The sequence below is a fragment of the Thermochaetoides thermophila genome (assembly GCF_000221225.1).
Source record: "Thermochaetoides thermophila DSM 1495 unplaced genomic scaffold scf7180000011816, whole genome shotgun sequence".
NCBI lineage: Eukaryota > Fungi > Ascomycota > Sordariomycetes > Sordariales > Chaetomiaceae > Thermochaetoides > Thermochaetoides thermophila.
The window spans coordinates 2,943,024-2,960,927 of NW_006383032.1; the positions used below are offsets into that span (position 1 = coordinate 2,943,024).

Below are 17,904 nucleotides of genomic sequence, written 5' to 3' on the forward strand. Positions count from 1 at the left end.
TCAAACTGTAATTAGATAGGAGATGCTCAATTATTGGCTGCTGTATTCAAGATTTATGTTACCTTCGGTACACCACGCAGGTGTCCTCCGTAAGTTACATTTATAATACAGTGACCAATGTTTCAATTCCGCGGTTGTTTGTCTACTGTCTGTATGGGATTTGTAATCCACCTGAACTCAGAAAATGGCTTGATTGTTGCGATGACTTTTCCACGAATCAAAGCCAGTGGTACAGGGCCAAAGTATCTTGAATCCCGTGATGCGACAAGATTGTCGCCGACAATCCAACAGTGGCCTTTTGGGATCTGATAGCAACATGAATCAGCCATTTATCCATTCAACCATGATCTTAAAATGTCGTCCTCAGACTCACCTGTATCATGCCTGCCGCCCCTCCTCCTGCTCCATTGTCCGGGGTTTCCATCAACACGTAATCTCCCTCCAGCCCCAGCACCCTTTTCACACCTACTTCATCATTGATAGGAATGCTATAAGCCACCACGTCTCCGACCTTCACGCCGCGACCAAACCGGTGCAACTTCGACACCAGCAGCCACTCCCCCAGGACCTCGAACGTAGGCAGCATTGATGGGCCGGATGCAGGAGCCATTGAAATGCCATATTCCCAGATTAGGTGTGCAAAGGCGACAAATTTGAGGGTGCTTATGACTACACGAAAGGGGTGCCCTAGCCAAGTACTGCTCCCCTTGCTGCTGTTGTTTCCGGGGGAGGGATAGGGGCTTGATGATGGTGGGGGTGCATGGGGCGTGGATGGTGATATGGGGGATGGTGGTTTTGGTTTGGAGTTAAGCCTGCGGATGGATTGCCTCAAAAGGCCGCGGAGAAGTGGGGTGAAGGATGCCATTAGGAGCTTTGCTGAAGATGGTCTACCGAGGAGCTGTCATGACCTGCATTCCATGGAAGTTGTGATGGACTGTGGGTAAGTGCTGTGACGACGAGCAAAGTTCCAAGCTATAGTAGATGCCAAGGTCGAAGGTCGATGCCAAGATCGTCGGCTCCCGAAAAAATCCAGCACCTCATTGGTCAAAATTCTCCGACTGAGACCTCCACAGATGGGCAAACCCAACTATTTCCTGAAGCTGACATCTTGACTTCCATGACTCTGAGCTCTCGCAAAATTCACAATCCAACTTTTACCACCACCATGAGGGGTTCACATAGTCTATTCAACCCGACGGTGGCCCTCCGCAAGGTCTTTGTAAGCAATGCCGTCGCATTTGAAGGATCAATGCATCTGCGGCTCTTGCTGGCCCCCGCGATAGGGCACTTGTATCCAAATCCATCCAGTTCCGCGCCATCAAACCGTTTCTTTACTACCGGCTATGCCGCCCAAATGAAGTGGCGCCGTCAGTCGCCTCAAGCTGAGACCACGGTCAAGGAGAAAAACAAACTAATCTGCGACCACAACATTCCTTACTCCATGGTGCAGATTCGTCAGGATGACGGAACGCTCTCTCCTCCCGAACGAACAACTGGCCTCCTCAGGTCACTCAATCTAAACCAGTACAGTGTTGTACTGCTCGCTCCACCCCGAAAGGATGACAAGTCCAAGGGTCCGGAATATGCGATCGTACGCATCATCGACAAGATCGCGGAGCGCAAAGAGGAAGAGGCGAAGGCAGCGGCAAAGCGAGCGAACAAAGTTACCCAAAAGCAACTGGAAATCAACTGGTCCATTGCTCCTCATGATCTGCAAATCCGCATGAAACAGCTCAAGCAGTTCTTAACTAAGGGCTACCAGGTGCAAGTTACCCTGATGTCGAAACGGGGCAAGCGCGCGGCGACGCAGGAAGAGGCCAAAAAGGCTCTGCAAACCGTCTGGGACACTATAGCAGATGTCCCTGGCACGTCTCAGTACAAGAAGGAGCAAGGAGAGGTGGGAAAGACAGTCATGCTGTTTATCCAGGGCCCCACTCCTCGGCCTGCCGAGAATCAGTCGGCTGGAACAGCTGCTAAAGAGACAGCTGAGACACCGGCGGAGATGGCACAGCAGACTACTCAGTAGTTATCCTGCTAACCCACATCTCCCTGTTCAATGTTTTGTTTATTCTATGTTCAATGGAGTACTGGGTCACGGGGAATCGGGTTCTATTGTGGCATGTGGAATTGGCCTGGGGGCTCCAGGCATGCATGATAGTTGACACAGACGAGTTTTTTACAATTATGTCTTTGCATATGTATACTTTCCTCTTGTTACACAGTGGCCAGGGATGTACAAAATATGTAAATATAGAACGGGGCGCTAAAGAATAAAGAAGGGGGAAAGGTTGCTTATATACCCAAATGTTTGCCATTTGGTAGTAGTCTGCAGTTTTGAGTTTCACATTTATCAGCTCTCTTCGTCCGTAGTATGAAATGCAGAGCTGCCCACTTTGCTTAGTTCGCCCTAATATGGACGAGTGTCTAGGTACAACTTGATTTGCACGGATTGCAGAGCCCGCGATATCTGCCATCCAAAACTGTGAAAGGCTGGAGAAGACCGAAGGCTACCTCTCAGGATTGTCCAGTTTCCGCAATCACATGAATGTCGATACTGCATCATATTTGAGCTCCCGGTGAAGTGTAAGGAGAACAATTGCAGGTGGGCTGCAGGGAACTGGCTCCAAGAGCAAGTAAGCCCCACCTTTTGTGGGGCGCGGGGCATCTTGCCTTATGCTCGCATCGCGCCTGGATGCTAGTTGTGACTCAATTCCAAAGAACAGCCAAAATTCTCAGGTGGACAGGAAGGCTAGCGGTCAAGCTCAGCGGGAGTCGTTTTTCTTGCTGAGGGAAAGACTTCAAAGCGCAGCTTACATTACCTTGTTCCCGCGGTGTCGAAAAGCAGTATTTTCCTACCTGCGACCGACAACCAACAAGACCGATTAGTTTTTAATCCCCTACCAGCTCCACGCAACATCCAACATCGACACCGAGCGTCCGGTCATATCATGGCTGCTGAGGGTTACGGGGCTGCAAGCCCGGCTACAGCAACAACTCAAGATGGCGCAAAGGGCGCCGCCCCCCCAAATCCTGCAGCTTCTATCAACTCTCCCGCCCCCGCGGCAAATCCAGAGAAGCTCACTCCAGCTCAGTTGAAAGCCAAGGCAAAGGCTGAGAAGCAGGCGAGGCGAGCTGCCGCAAAGGAAGCTAAATCTGCTGTTGCGGCAGCAGGCCAGCCCGCCCAGCAGTCTGGGAGTGCTGGTGCCGACAGTAAGGGAGCGGCCAAAGGCAAGGGGAAGCAGGAGGGACAGCAAGTTCCTCCCAAGGGTGTGCTGGTGCATCGCCCCTCTGTTAGCGGGCGGCGACCATCGATCATGGTAGTTGAGAAGGATGCTAGAAGTGGTATTCCCGAGTGCTTTAGCCATATTCCTATGGCGAAACGGATACCGACGTCTCAGGCACATAAAGACGTCCATCCTGCGGTTCTGGCAGTTGGTCAACAGATGGCTACATTTGCTCTGAAAGACAGCATTTCGCGTCTGAAAGCAACTCTCCTCGCTTTTAGAAAGGTCTGTGTTGACGGTGATAGCAGTTCATCCTTGAACGCTCATTGACACATCCTCAGGTGATCGAGTCATACGAGACCCCCAAGGGGAATTCTCTCTCCCGGCATTTTGTGCCACATGTTCTTAACCCCCAGATCGAGTACTTGACCGAGTGTAGACCTATGTGCTTTGCTATGGGCAATGCCATCAGGCTGCTAAAGGCCAAGGTCAATAAGTTCGATATCAACACCCCAGAGGACGAAGCGAAGGAAGGGCTCCTCGAGTGGATCGACTTCCTGATTAACGAGCGCATTACACTAGCCGAGTACGTTATTGCTCGGAACGCCGCGCAGTCAATAAATGACGGAGACACAATTGTCACATACGGCCGACATCGCTTGGTTGAAAAGACACTTCTTAGAGCCAGAAAGGAGGGCAAGTCTTTCAACGTCACTGTCCTTGATGACCCTTATGTCGGAGAAGGAAAGGAGCTTGCAAAGGTTCTGCGCCATGCCGGCATCCCCGTGCTATACTCGCCAAATCTCGGTGGCTTGCGGTCGAAGGTGCCGGCGGCATCGAATGTGTTTCTGGGCGGGGAGGCCATCTTTGCGAATGGCTCGCTCCATGCACCCTCTGGCACAGCTGACGTCGCTATGGCTGCCACAAATGCGGGTGCCAAGGTGATTGTTCTTTGTGAGACAATTAACTTTGACCGCGAGCGAGTATCTGTTGACGCGTTGACATACAACGAAATCGACCCAGAAAGAAATACTGGAGATTGCTTCAGGCTGTTGTTTGACAACACCCATGAGAGATACATCACTGGTGTCATTACAGAAATTGAGTTTGGTGGTGGTAATTCCCCCGCGCAGGCCATCTTGGCCTTGCTGAGGAAACAGGAGGATCCTCTTATTGCATGAGAGGCATGAAAACGGAGTGTGCTCACTGAAGAGAAGTAATCGGAAAGGAGTACACCCGTAACTGCTAGCGACAGATGAGCTGCTAGCTGGACTAAGGGTTGTTTGGACTCCATCTATTGTTGGTATCTCTGGAAGGCGCAGGACCGTCAGTTTCCCCTTCCACCCCCCCTTTTTTTTCATGTTTCATAGCTGGCATGTCTTGCTGGGTAGGGCAGTTAGAGGCTGAGGTCGGGAATGAAAAAAAAAAAAAAACATGTGCATTTATACATAGAATCTACTCCACGGTCAGTCTAGCCGCTTCTTGCCCCTGGGCCATGCTGCTGTTCCCTGACACAGCAAGCATAACCCCATCCATCCTTCTATATGTTTGCCTTCTTGCCTCCCTCTATGAAGCCTACCGTCCTGGTTCCACGCCGCAAATCTTCACCTTCAGGTAGGCATCCCTGCCACAACTGTTCTTTTTTCAACCTGCTTAAGCCTCCTGCGCACTGGGCGATGGAGCAGTTGCCGCGGCCTCTGCCTGCCTCTGCGCTCTCCGTGCCCGCTTCTCAAGGATCGCCTGCTTCCGCTCCTCCAGCATCTTGGTCTGCTTCTCGTCGATGCTTTGCAGCCAGTAACCAAAGCTGGCGCCAACGCCGCCGAACAGGGGGTACGCCCAGAGCGACTTGCGGTTGAAGAAGGGCCGCATCTCAATACCCAGCTGCCAGAAGCGGACAGCGAGGCCTGTAGAAATGGAGGTAGTGTGTCAGAAATGCGCTGCGCGGAGTGCAATAGAGGAGGGGTTAGCCATACCGAAGCCTGTCCAGAAGAGGATTCTGTTGACCATTTTATGACTCGGTTGGATAGCTCGTTCAGGTACCGATGGTAAGAGAGGCGGTGCTCGTAGGAGAAGAATGCGACTCAAAGGCCGTCGGAGCTGCGGAGGGAGCTCAAGCTGCTGGGGGATGGGAAGTCGAAAGAATGCAATTGGCGCCCGGAGTGAGCTCTTGACTCGACTGCTCAGAGCTTCGTGATCTGACGTTGCGCTGCTTTACGGGCGCTCGGCTGCCCCAGCCGGTCGAGTCAAGCCACTTTTCCTTGGCAAGTTCAGCCTGAGAGGGCGGGGTTAATGAGGCTGGTGACTACTGACTTGTGGCTTGCTCCCGCGCTGAGCGAACCAGTGGATCCAGGACCCACCGAGCTGCAAGCCAAGAATTTGGTGCTCCATATCCTCCATTTGGGCCCTCCCATGAGAGTTCACGCGAGGGAGTTCCCAGGCTGCGCTCCGTTGCATCGCGTCAGACCTTGGTTGCGACTCGGTTACATCTTTTTGATAACCCTTCCTCCTGTGTGTTGTTGCTGCCCTCTCAAACTGCTTTCCATTGTCAGTTGCAGCACCACGACAGACACATTGGAAATGACTTGATCAATTATAAACTTCAAATCTTCTAACACAGCTGCCCGTGCATCTTGTTCTGCACGCAAGCCGTCCGGTTGTTCGATCAATCGCCGCGCCGCCTGGCGCCAACATAAAAGCCCGCTGCAACTCCCAAACTTCGACTGCCCCTCTGCCATCGACGCTTCGCTTTCCGGTGCTTTTACACCTCTGTCATGTCTGCGGCAGTGGACTCTCCGACCACGGAGGCCAATCCGGTACCAATAGCTGGGACGACTGCACCCGAAGCTACTGCCCCTCCTCGTCGCAAGTTTAAGGCTTCCGATCTCCCGCTTCCCTCGGCTACACGCAGCGCCATTGAGCGCCTTGCTCATAACTTCAAGAAGAAGGGCGGCTACGACGCAATTCGCAAGCAAGTTTGGGAGAAGTTTGAGGCTAGCGTATGGCACCATCTCTTTGGAAGTCCCAGGTCTGTTATTCTAGCGTTGGTCTGACTATTCATCATGTATAGGACTACGAGGAGCAAGTCACCAAGGCGATTCTTGAGGTTGCCGAGCAGGAAATCGAGCGTAATCCGGAACAGTTACTTACCCTTGAACGTGGAAAGGCTGCAGCCCTCATCGACGGTGCATTGGACCGCAGCGGTGTCTACCAAAAGGCCGAAGAGGTCATTAGCGCATTAATTGACACTTGTGCCATCGAGTCTGCCATTCGCGAGCTGCGCCGTTCTGAGATCGGCGACGAAGCGGCTGAGGAAGAACGAATTCGTGGTGCCAAGACAGATGAGGAATATGCTGCCGAGACAGCCGCTCGTCGCGCAGAGAGGGAGCGTGTCCGGGCTGAACTGAAGGCAGTGGAAGAAGAGAAACGCAGACTTGAGCGCGAAATTAAGCTCAAGGAAGAGATGAGGAGGCGGGAAGCAGAGAGGGCTGCTCGCGAAGAGAGGAGAAGGAAAGAGCGAGAAGAAGACGAGAAGAGGGAGAGAGAGCGCCGAGAACGGCGTGAGAAGGAAAGAGAAGAGAGGGATCGCGAACGCGAACGGGAGAGGGAAAAGGAGAAGGATCGTGAGAGAGATCGCGATAAGGAGAGAGACAGGGACCGGAGTCGGGACCGCGATCGCAATCGCAACAGCGATAGGGACCGTGACCGGGCCAGGGATCGGGACCGGAGCCGTGACCGTGAGCGAGACAGAGACAGAGAAAGAGACCGGGATCGAGATCGGGATTACGATCGCTATCGCGAACATCGTGGTTATGATAGCTACCGCGGCACTCCACGAGACCGATCTGTTGGCCGAGACCGTGCCCGAGACCGGGATCGGGATCGGGAAAGAGACCGTGACAAGAACCGCGATCGAGATAGGGATCGGGAGAAAGAGAAGAACCAAGAGAGTGGCCGTGATGCTCGCTCAAAACTCTCCCTTGAGGAGAGAGCCGAGGAGGTCAAGAAGCGGCTTACCAAGGAAGATGACGAACGTCTCGAGCAGGAGGCACTTGCCGACTTGCTCCGTGAAAGCAAGCGGCTCGAGAAGAAGCAGCCTGAACTGGAAGTTGATGAGACCTTGGTTCCTCCCCCTAAGAAGCCCAAGCCGGGGTCTGCGATTGCCCCGATTCAACGACCAGCACCGAAGCTCGGTACTGAGCCTAAGAAACCTGCTGAGTCGAAGGAGACCGCGGACTCTAAGGACAAATCCTCCAGCTCTAGGTCGGAAAAGCCCGACGACTCTGGCAAGCCAACACAGTCAGAGAAGCGAAGGAGTAGGAGTCCTTCGCGTGGTCCTCGGACTGACCGCCCAACGGAGCGGAACCGGTCGAGAGAAGACGATCATCGCCGTCGGGATCTTCGCTCCCGCTCTCCCCGCGGAGAGCGAAGCCGATCACGCCGCAGAAGCCGCTCAAGGCTCAGGAGCGGGTCAAGAGCACGCGATCGGAGCCGATCGCGTCTGCGGTCTGATCGCCGAGATGAACGCCATCATGGCTGGCGTGACACTTCTCGTGATCGGCGAAGTCGTTCCCGTCCACGCACTGCCCGCTCAGACGATCGGAGAGACAGGAGTCGGTCTCGGCGTCGTGATACCCGCGATCGCAGCCGCTCACCCCGTCCCAGGACCGATCGCCACGATCGGTCTCGGTCTCGGTTACGTCATCGCGACCGTAGTAGAGATCGCGACCGCAGCCGTGATCGCGACCGCGATCGTGACAGCAAACGTGGTAGAAGTAAAGACAGGGAGGATGACAAGGATCGGGGGCGTCGAAGCCGCTCCCGCTCACAGGCTCGTCCGCCTTCTCGCATGAACCACGAGGAGAAGGAAGCCTGGAAACAAGCCGAGGTCAAGAAGCGCGAACAAGAGGCCAAGGCTTATCTTGCTGCCCAGAAAGAGGCTCGAGAAAAAGGCCTTCCCGTCCCTGGCATAGATGACCGTCGCACCTCGGACCGAGACAGGTCGCCGGATGCCAAACGTCGTCGCGACAAGGACGAGGCTGATCGCTATCTCCCTGATCGGGACCGTGATCGCGACCGCCGTGATATCGTGGATTATCGTGGTGGGGATCGGTACGATGGTGACCGTGATCGGCCCAGGAATAGGGACAGATCTCGTGATAGGCGGGATCGTGACCGGTCGCGAGACCGCAGTCATCACAATCGTAGCCGGGAGAGGCGAGATACCAGGCGGCGCAGCCGGTCGAGGAGCCACAGTCGCGACCGGGACAGGGATAGGGATAGAGACAGGGACAGAGATCACAATCGCGATAGGGATAGGGATAGGGATAGAGATCGAGACAGAGACAGGGATTACCGTCGCAGTCGCCGCGATAGAAGTGTTTCCTCTCGCCGCGGGAGAGATCCCAGTCGGCGCCGGCATGACAGCAGACGGCGTAGCAGAAGTCGGGGCTAAGCCTACTGCAACTGACGACGTCAACCCCTAAAGAGAGGCCAGCGACGGAACAGTGTTCTACATATTATTTTTTGAGTTAGATACATGTTGTAGAAGGGTTATGTGGCCTCAAGGCATGCTTCAGGTTAGTTTAGCATCATTGTTTGGGATTAAATGTAATGGACATATTGTGAAGCGAGTAATATACAGAGTCGTAGTTTGACCCTTGTAACCGCTGAAGTTGTCTTCCAAATTGTATCTAGAAACGCAATGTACAGAGCTGCGTGGTGTATGCCATTCCTAACTCTTTGCAGCGTATCTATACCACCAGAGTTGAAAGAAGCGGATGAGCGCCATTACTGATCGTCCGGTCGCTGTTTTCAAATGTAGCGGCTGTTGATGACATGAGAGCTTCTCAGACCTGCCGAGGAATCCAACAGCATCCATTACATATGCACAGCAGGAACTTATGGAGCCAAGGTATGTTGAATTGTGCCGCAAGTTGTATCACCCCAATCCCATAGCAGGCGCTCTTGAGGCTGCTAACTAACAAAACCACCGAGGGTGACTCAATGGTACACATTTATAATTGACCACGAAGAGGATCAAGAGATCCCATCCCGCTAAGTGTAATAGGAAGAACTATGGCCAGTGTACTCTGGTCTTTACGTTAAGATGCCTAGAGTTTTGAGTCTTGACACCGCATTCTGAGTAACCAGGGCCGTTCGGAGTCCTAAGAATTTATGCGTCTTAGTACAACAGATGAAAATGCTTCCCGACCTCTACATTCACGAGACTTCATCTCCAACTTCTCTGTACGAAGTAGCCTTTGCCCCTTGGGAATTTAATCATTAACACTCACGACTGCCGTTTTTACCCATCATTATCTCTTACTCTCTCAATATGGCCAAGAACCCAGCAGTAAAGAAGCCTGTCCTCTCTTCTCTCTATCTCCCGAAATTCTAGACAGCATCATCCACAAGATCAACTCAGCTCAAAATTTATTCAGTTTTGTCTTCACATGTCGGATAATATACGAACTATTCCAAGCCGGAAAGAGTCCCATTCCTTTGAATCCAACACAAGAGTACCTGGAAGAGCGAAGATCCTCGCTCAAGTTTTCCGGGGATGCCGTGGATAAGATTCCATTTTGGGGGGTTGATTTGATGCAGATCTATGGTGGATATCACGGGAAGGCAATTATGGTAAAGCCTTGATTTTATGAAGAGGAAGATCAGGACCGCTACCGGAGTGGTTGGGCGGATATCAATGAAGTAAATAAGGAGTTACACTTTGGAGCCCAGGAAGAGTTCAGGCGTGGTGGGTTTGTCATCTGGGACCGGGAGCGCATTGAAGTTCTTGAAATGTCACAGCCATGAATGACACTTCAGACGATTGGGCTATCAGTCCTGAGATTGAAGAGTCAGAGTAGCCAGGAAAGTGTCAACCGCAAGCGATGTTTCTTCACGTACTTTTTTTCTAATTTATTTTTGTTTTTTTATCTGTTAAACATCCTTCTCATGATATCCCTGTTTGCCATGTTACCTTACCAGTCTTGACACCGAATAGTGTAAGAACTCCACGAACGACAGAAAGTTTGTTCTACATGGCTTGCAGGATAAGACTGGAGGTGCCAATTGTTTTAAAGAAGTTTTACCAAGCTTAAGCAAGCAACTGTCTTAGGCTGCAGCTCCTCACAGCAACATTGGAGATTACAAAGACGATAAGACTTTCTCGTCACGTTCCCTTAATGGTGATAAACAGTAGCCCCGTACTCCAACTTGTTCATCCAACCCCGTTGAAGGTCCTTACACTTTTCAAGCCTTTTCAGAGCTTCAACTCGAGGCTGGTCCCAAAACACAAAACCATAATTGACAAACAACTCCACATTCTTGATATGACTTTCCTGCTCAGCAAGATCATACTCCTCCAGGCGGTCTGGGGGCCTGGGACTCCAAAGCACCATATCGAATGCGTTACCCCACCAGTTGAGGTACCGTCCACCAAGCGCATCAATCCAACCGAATGGCGGGTGCTTCAGTGAGTTGTCTCCGTCATCGCCAACGAACTCGAGCGGGCTGCGCTCCCGCTCCAGTCGATCACGCGCCGGGTCCAATATCATCCGGTCAACCTGGAAGGGAGCGAACAGCGGCCTGAGTTCCAACTCGGTAGCGTACATGTCCCGGATGCGGGACTTGCGCATACCTAGAAGAGGCCAATTCGGGAGTTCTTGGCCCAGCAGGGCACTTATCGCTACGTCCATTATGTCCTGATGAGTGTCCATATAGTGCACCAGGTTGGTGATGTTGAGGAAGATATCAGCAAACGCGGCTAGCCGGGCCTCATACTGTGGTTGCTGTTTAGGTTTGCGTATCCGTTGTAGCATCGGCTGTATCACTGCGCCAGTCCTTGCTGCCTCTTCCAGTTCGGCCACCTCAGTCAGTGTGATACATAACTCTGTGATAAAGTTGTCGATGTGAACAACCTGCTCCATCTCCCACGGCTCAAACTGTGCAAGAAGACTCTTGCCTTTCCTGCTCGATGTTTCAAACCCAGATTGCCTTGGGTTGGGGATTTGCGACCCTAACACGGGTTCGGCCAAGGCGGCTACCTCCTGGAAGGTCCAGACGTCTAGTTTACGGCGCTCGAAAGGAGCCCAGGCATGGCAGATTATCTGGCGACGATAGATCGCTCTAATTATGCGCAGGCGCTCACTGCGAGAGGCCGGAGCTGTTATAATAGAGAATGCATCTTGGAATGTTGCCGCTTCTTTGTCGCTAACAGTATGTTTGCGTTGGTCTTCTTCGGAAACTTGACGTCCAAATAGCTGATCGAGCATGAACCAGAGATATTTCTCAGCGAATTTACTGACAGAATGCTGCATACGACACAACTGATTCAATTCGTCCATGTCCAAGGGTTCATCATCTCCACGGGCATGTCTGGTAACAAGGTTGTGGTAGACATTGCCCATTGTTTCCAAATAAGCACAGTATTTGTCCCTGCGGCCGTTTTCATCCACGATTTTGGCACATGGGAATCGGTAAAGAAACCGTGCATCGACAAAGACAGGTCCCAGTTCATTTTGCAGAACACGGAGAAGGATGATCTGTTTGCGTAACTCGAATCGGGTGTAGATAGTCCGTGAAGATAGGATGAAGTTTGCGAGGTCGGAGATGGAGGTGACCTCGCATAAGATGAGGTCGATCAACTCAGGGGCTAAGCTTTCGAGAGAACTGAGCGCTTCTTTCTCGGCTAGTCGTTGGGACATGGTAAAATGTGGTATAATATGGGGTCGATAGATAAGAAAGCTGTTTACTGTTGCTCGATAAAGAAAGGCAACATAATGTTCTCCGTTTTCCTTATGGCGTTGAGCGTCTTGTGGATCAGCTAGGCTGGGACTTGAGCGACGTCCTGATACCCAGGCCACAAGGGCGGTAAGAGTAGGTACGTGGCTGCCTGGTTATCCAGGTTGGGATTGGCTTGGACGACAGGGCATTGGCATGCGTCCAGAAGCAAAAAGCTGACGATCAAGGCATGGCAAATTTTATTTTTATCTATTGACATGTGCAATTAACTCTAAATACCCAAACTCCAGTGTGCCTTTGAACGCCTAAACTATTTTCCCTGGCACAGCATAGCTGATCGATGACAAGCTATGAGGTAACCTTACAGAAAAAGCCTCCAACACAAAGAACTCCATGTATTTCTGCAGTGCCAAGTCCTGCAGCCGTAATCAATGTATATGACGACGAGTAGGAAGTATATCCAAAAGAGAATCCCTCCCCAAAGCAAAATACCCAAACTTGCATCAGGGCGAATTCCAGGCCCAACAGCTACTCTTGATATCAAGCCCAGGTGCCCCTGCCCTGACGCCGTTGCTCCAGACATTAGAGACTACGCGGAAAAACAAGCATGTACAACCCAAAAAAAGACCAAATACTTTAGCAGAAGAGCCGAAAAGACGAACAAAAGCCAAAGCTTTGCTCAACTCGCGCCTTACTCTTCTCTTGCCCTAAATTAACATATCATTCCCCTTCTTGGAATCTCGACACCCGGAACCCATCCCTTGTCACAGAGATGCTTGCCCGTTGCGCTTCCGGCACAACCGCTAAGGCAGTAGGATACGCTGACGGGCGATGGCCTGGGGGCAGAGCGGTCGATTCCTGAACGGCCACACGCTGAGGGCCACTTCGGAAGACGGGAATACCACTCACAGGGCGCATGGGAGAGCCGAGCTTGAGCGGAGCTTGGGGCTCGTCACCAAGGAATGTGGCGCGGGACTCGCGATAGAGTGATGAAGCGCTACCCACACTTTCATGGGGGTCACTATAGCCGTCGCCGCCGGACTCGAGAACAGAAATTAACTTCTTGCCAGAGACCCGGTAGAAGCCCTTCTCTTGCGGCTCCGGCTCAGCGGAAGGTGCCTCGATCGCGCGTCTCCCTGTCAGCTTGGCCAGTGCCGTAGGAATAGCCCATACACTCGTCCGCTGCTGGGCTCCCGTTTCGTCCTTTTCAGCATTTCCGCTACTTCCGCCCCCGTTGATGAAGGGAAGCGTGGTGCCGTAGAATGGGCCCTTGCCACGGGCAGTGCTATCGCCGTCTCCAAGAAGCAGAAGGCCCTTGCCATGCTGCTTCCTCCACTTGATGTAGTAGAGTACCATCAGGGCAAGAAGCGCAATGCCTGCTATGCTGCCGACCACGCCGCCGACGAGGGCGTTGCGGGTTTCGGGGGTGAGCCCAGGCTCAGAATGGGAGTCGGAATCGTGTTCGGAGTCGATCGAAGCGGGGATTATCCCTTCGGCAGCTCCAGAGTTGCCGCCAACAGGGACGTCAAGAAACGAAGTTGCATCGGGAGTGACGGAAGAAAGCCGAGCAGATGTCGAGCTGGTGCTCTTAGTGCGCGTAGAGGTCAAGGTCGCAGTCTTGGCCTTGAAGGCAGTCCTCGTATGGTTGGAAAAGTATACAGCTGTGCTATTCTTAAAGAGCGACGGATGATACGAAGATGAAGCATTGAAGATGCCTGTAGAGAGGGTAGGGGAAGCAGACTCAGGGCTGCTGGTGAAAGGAGCAGGCGTCAAGGTCTCCAGGGACGCTGACAGGTCATGGGAAGAAGTCACCTCGGGTTCTAGCTCGGCGGTGGGCGTGGTTGATGCGGGGTCATCAAGCAAATCGGGAAGAATGTCATCGGAGAACGACACAGTAGGCAGTGGTTCGGCCAGAGCGCTCACGCCGTCGTGGGTGACGGCGGGTTCTGTCTCAAGGAGGATCGAAGCTGTAGCGTCGGGATTGCGAGAATCGAGTAAAGAATCCAGGGTTGACACTGCGGTTACTGCGCCCGAACCATCAATGTAGTGGACGACGGACACAGTCTGGATGATAACGACTGGCTGACGCTTAAACAGATTGTGATCGCGGCTCTCGTCGTCGTACTCGGATAACGAGGGTTTGGAGAACGGCGACGGCGATGGAGACAGGGATGGTGCTGGCGATGGAGACAGGGATGGTGCTGGCGATGGTGAACGAGCGTGAGGTGTCGGGCTGTCGGAATGCAAACGACGGTGAGGATTGTGAAGATGGTGAGGATGGCGCAGCTCTGCACGCAGATGGAAGTGATGGTTATGGTTGAAGTCGTGGTCATCGTTATGGTGGGGGGCCAGAACTGGGGCCTCGCTGGGTGAGGGCCCGCTGGCGTTGGGGTCGGCGTCTGAACGATGGGGCTGGCTGGTTAGGGCCATGGCGCCGGGCCTGGAGTGCTCAGCTTGCGTGGCGCGGGGCGATGGCAATGGAAACGAGCGACAGCGCTGCGAAAGCTGCAGAGACTCGAAGGGGAAAGAAACGATAGGACAACGGTCGGTGGTCGGCGGTCGGTGATCGTGTTGCGGTGCGGTGTGGTGCACGTGAACAAAGAAAGCGAACGAAAGCCCGTATTCGCAGGCAGATCTGGATCCAAGACCCCAGAAACAAAGCAGATCCAAGGGCCAAGGGACTAAGTACAGCGTACGGAGAGCCGGGAGTCGGGGGACAAGTGCTGCTGCCGCGGCTCGTATACTCTCAGTCGGTTATGCTGGTTTGTGCTGGCTGTGCTGCGTGATGGGCGTGGCTGGCTCGTCATGGTCGCAATCCCATCCACATCGTTTCTGGCCGGTTCCCCGCTGTTGCTCGGCTGTGCTGTGGTACCGTGGTGCTGTCTGTTTGTGTGTCTTTGTTTGCTCACTAAAGCCTGAAGCGACCGTAAACTCCACGCGTGGTCCGGGCCCAACGGCGAAAATTCAAAACCTCTGGAACGGCGTCAAATAGTGTCGGTAGCTTCCTGTGTCGATCAATCCCACCTCCCGTCGGTCAGCCGATGGGAATCGCAAAACCAAGTGTGAATCCAGAGTCTAGAGTCAAATTATAAAAATAAGTAAACGAGCGTATTGAAATCGTCCCAATCTGATCCAATCCAACGAGACGGGGTCTCCTCACACCGGCTCGCCTGCGAAAGAGTTCAAAAAGAGCGAAAAGGGGCGGAAAGATCCCGGGCAGCAGCAGCGCGTGGATATAGAAGTACAGATTCACGCGCCATCAGGCGACCTGGCACCCAACATCTATTTTAATTTCAACTTTCCGGTGGCCCCTGGGTGCGTTACGTCGGTTGCAAATCCAACTCCGCTGACGATCCCTAGACGGCGCACATCAGGCCTGAACCGGCGCTGCAATTTCGCTTCCCTCCCCCTTCTGGTCCCTGCGCCGTCATTGGCCAGCCCCTGCCCGCAGGCCCTACAAGAAGTGCCAGGGTTTGGTTGCTATCTGTTGCCTCTAGCTCCTTGGCACGATTTCTCGCCCGGCTGAATCTTCTAAACGGTTACACGCTCACCGCGCCTTCTGCAAAACGTTGATTTCCAGCATTAGAGCACCCTTCGCAACAGGTCGAAAATTGAAGCGAAACTCCAGGGCAAAGGCGCTGAAGAACAGGGGTGTAGCAAGTAATCTTCTTTGCATATTTCTGCCATCGGAAGGTTTGCAGCGCTCTTCATGGCTTCGTGTCATGGTCTCGACCGTTGGAGGTCGTCGACTCGGAGAACAGCCCCTCTGATTGGCCGAAATGGGCTACTGTGTGTGCATTGCATCAAAGGCTTCGCTCACCCAACGAGAAGAGAGTCAAAAAAAAAAACACTTCGTACTTGAAGTACAACCCTGAAGAACAAGACACTCCACTCATTTATCAATCAGGTGTACTTCGACTCCTTCGAGATATCCATTCCAAAGTACAGTGACAAAGAAACGAGATGCTAAGATGGTGATGCAATGATTCTCCATGAAAAGGGAAGGATAACTAAGCTTGAACTACGAAGCTTCAGGCTTCCGACCGTACACCACACGCCGCACATAATAGAGGTTACGTTTTGGGTTGTTCAGCTCCTTTCGTAACAGGGCAATATATACCTGCGTTTCTTCTGGCTTCCAGCCGAGAATTTCATTGAAAGTGAAGAGCAACCATCCTAGATGTGCAAAATCAGTATCCAATCTTCAAGCGGAGGAAAGCAGGGATAAAAGGGCTTCCTAAGGAGAACCCGCGAACATACCGTCAAGGTCCGCCATTGTAAACGCTTTAGAAAGAATGCCAAGCTCCTTTTGACGCTCATCTTCGGGCCAGGCGCCGAAGGGGATCTTCATGTCCTTCACCTGAATGTCTACGAAACCCGCCGCCTTCATTCCCTTCTCCTGCAAATCGTCTGCGACTACGCAGAAGGTACGCCCAGACCTATTGCCAGCTTCCCGGAACGACGGGCCGTATTGACCCAATGGGCTCTCCTCAGGAATAGGGTCCGAATCATCAAACCAGGCAATGTTGACTTCTTGGTGTTCTAGCCAGCCTCCAGGTTTGATGCAACGGAAGGCGTCGCGATAGAACTTATCCCAATCAGCAATGCAGCCAGAAAGAAATCGCGTATGGACAAAGTCAAAGTAGTTATCGGCGAAGGTCCACGGCTGGTTAGCATCGTCGATCTGAAAGCTGACGTTGGGAGGAACCCATGTTGGCTGCATAGGAGTGATATCTAGACCAATGATTTCAGCATTCGGGTATAGATCTCCCATATCACTAGCAGTAATTGTTTAGTACTTTGAAATACTGGTTGGTGATCGAACATGCTGATGGCACTTACATGGCCCAGTGGCCCGCACCCGTACCGACATCCAGGACCCTCTTGAGCTTGGAAGTGTCGACAGGCGCCAGGAAAAGCTTCTCGTCCATTGCTACCAAAAAAGAGGCATGCATGAACTCCAGAGCCCCAATATGCTTCAGGTCATTTGGTGTCCAGGACTGAGCAATGCCAATCTCCGAATGGTATGTGCGGCCATGGAGGCTGCGGAACCGACGTAAAGTGCTTGTCACGGAGGTGGTGCTCGAGAGAAAGCTGGTATGCTCTGAAGAACTGTCATTGGTATCGTATTCGCGGTTTGCAGTTTCATCCTTGAGCTAGAGGCGCGTTGTGATGAGAAAGTGATCACAAAGTGTCAAGGCTTGTGGATAATGAGCTTAGTAAAAGCTAACGTACAGATGCCCAGTGAGAAGATGGAAGAAGTCCAGGAGTTTGGGTAACGGGCTTGTCCGTCTTGGAGTCGGATGACTCAGCCATGGTCGTCCGTGGATGCAGGGAGACCTGTTGTGATTCAGATCAAGCAGAACAGCAACCTTGAGCGACAAGCTTCCTGATGACAGCCAGATGGAGTTGTGGGAAATGTGGCCACGGGACCGAGATCTGGGTTACACAGGACAGTATAAGTAGGTGGCACGTATGGCTGCTGGTGCTGAGCGGATTCTGTGGGAGCAGGGGTTTATAGGATGATCAGCCGACATCCGCATGCATCAGTCACGTCCTGATTGGGTATCCCCCCTGCAAGACTATTGCATCCAGTCTACTTGTACACTCATGCAGAAGTCGACTTGGGGCTTTTAAAAAGATTGGCTGCTCCATAGCCAAACCCACCGCGTGGGCGACTGTTGGCTTGATGTTTGAATCATTTTGAGACTTATGCATATGCAACGTTTTAGCCATAGAACGGCATCCTGTAGTTGTCGCTGCATTCATGATTCCGATGAGGGGTTTCAAGATGATATATGTATAATTTGTGAAAAAAAATGGATATATGTAAAATCGAAAGAAACACTGGCTTAATGACAAAAATCGCTAATGCTTCAACTTCTGAAGGCTGGATAGCGCATGTTGAATGAAGTGTGGAGTACGAGATGAGATGAAAACA

The 17,904-nt window shown here is 52.5% G+C and overlaps 7 protein-coding genes across 7 annotated transcripts; 3 read left to right on the forward strand and 4 right to left on the reverse strand.

The window, feature by feature from the left end:
* Positions 1–1,165: 1,165 nt before the first annotated feature.
* Positions 1,166–2,026, forward strand: CTHT_0028970 (uncharacterized protein; the record flags this gene model as incomplete). Its single annotated transcript, XM_006693290.1, has 1 exon — positions 1,166–2,026. The coding sequence occupies one exon, from the start codon at positions 1,166–1,168 to the stop codon at positions 2,024–2,026; it is 861 nt and encodes a 286-aa protein (XP_006693353.1).
* Positions 2,027–2,948: 922 nt separating this feature from the next.
* On the forward strand, positions 2,949–4,405 carry CTHT_0028980 (translation initiation factor eif-2b-like protein; the record flags this gene model as incomplete). Its single annotated transcript, XM_006693291.1, has 2 exons — positions 2,949–3,509; positions 3,566–4,405. 2 exons carry the CDS (start codon positions 2,949–2,951, stop codon positions 4,403–4,405), a joined length of 1,401 nt encoding a protein of 466 aa, XP_006693354.1.
* Positions 4,406–4,877: 472 nt separating this feature from the next.
* On the reverse strand, positions 4,878–5,231 carry CTHT_0028990 (uncharacterized protein; the record flags this gene model as incomplete). The annotated part of the gene is made up of 2 exons (XM_006693292.1): positions 4,878–5,128; positions 5,198–5,231. The coding sequence occupies 2 exons, from the start codon at positions 5,229–5,231 to the stop codon at positions 4,878–4,880; spliced, it is 285 nt and encodes a 94-aa protein (XP_006693355.1).
* Positions 5,232–5,995: 764 nt separating this feature from the next.
* On the forward strand, positions 5,996–8,707 carry CTHT_0029000 (uncharacterized protein; the record flags this gene model as incomplete). Its single annotated transcript, XM_006693293.1, has 5 exons — positions 5,996–6,220; positions 6,292–7,520; positions 7,582–7,996; positions 8,053–8,347; positions 8,586–8,707. 5 exons carry the CDS (start codon positions 5,996–5,998, stop codon positions 8,705–8,707), a joined length of 2,286 nt encoding a protein of 761 aa, XP_006693356.1.
* Positions 8,708–10,402: 1,695 nt separating this feature from the next.
* On the reverse strand, positions 10,403–11,926 carry CTHT_0029010 (uncharacterized protein; the record flags this gene model as incomplete). Its single annotated transcript, XM_006693294.1, has 1 exon — positions 10,403–11,926. The coding sequence occupies one exon, from the start codon at positions 11,924–11,926 to the stop codon at positions 10,403–10,405; it is 1,524 nt and encodes a 507-aa protein (XP_006693357.1).
* A 757-nt stretch (positions 11,927–12,683) lies between these two features.
* Positions 12,684–14,393, reverse strand: CTHT_0029020 (uncharacterized protein; the record flags this gene model as incomplete). The annotated part of the gene is made up of 1 exon (XM_006693295.1): positions 12,684–14,393. One exon carries the CDS (start codon positions 14,391–14,393, stop codon positions 12,684–12,686), a length of 1,710 nt encoding a protein of 569 aa, XP_006693358.1.
* A 1,591-nt stretch (positions 14,394–15,984) lies between these two features.
* Positions 15,985–17,279, reverse strand: CTHT_0029030 (uncharacterized protein; the record flags this gene model as incomplete). The annotated part of the gene is made up of 4 exons (XM_006693296.1): positions 15,985–16,139; positions 16,224–16,741; positions 16,806–17,119; positions 17,199–17,279. 4 exons carry the CDS (start codon positions 17,277–17,279, stop codon positions 15,985–15,987), a joined length of 1,068 nt encoding a protein of 355 aa, XP_006693359.1.
* Between the last annotated feature and the right edge of the window lie 625 nt (positions 17,280–17,904).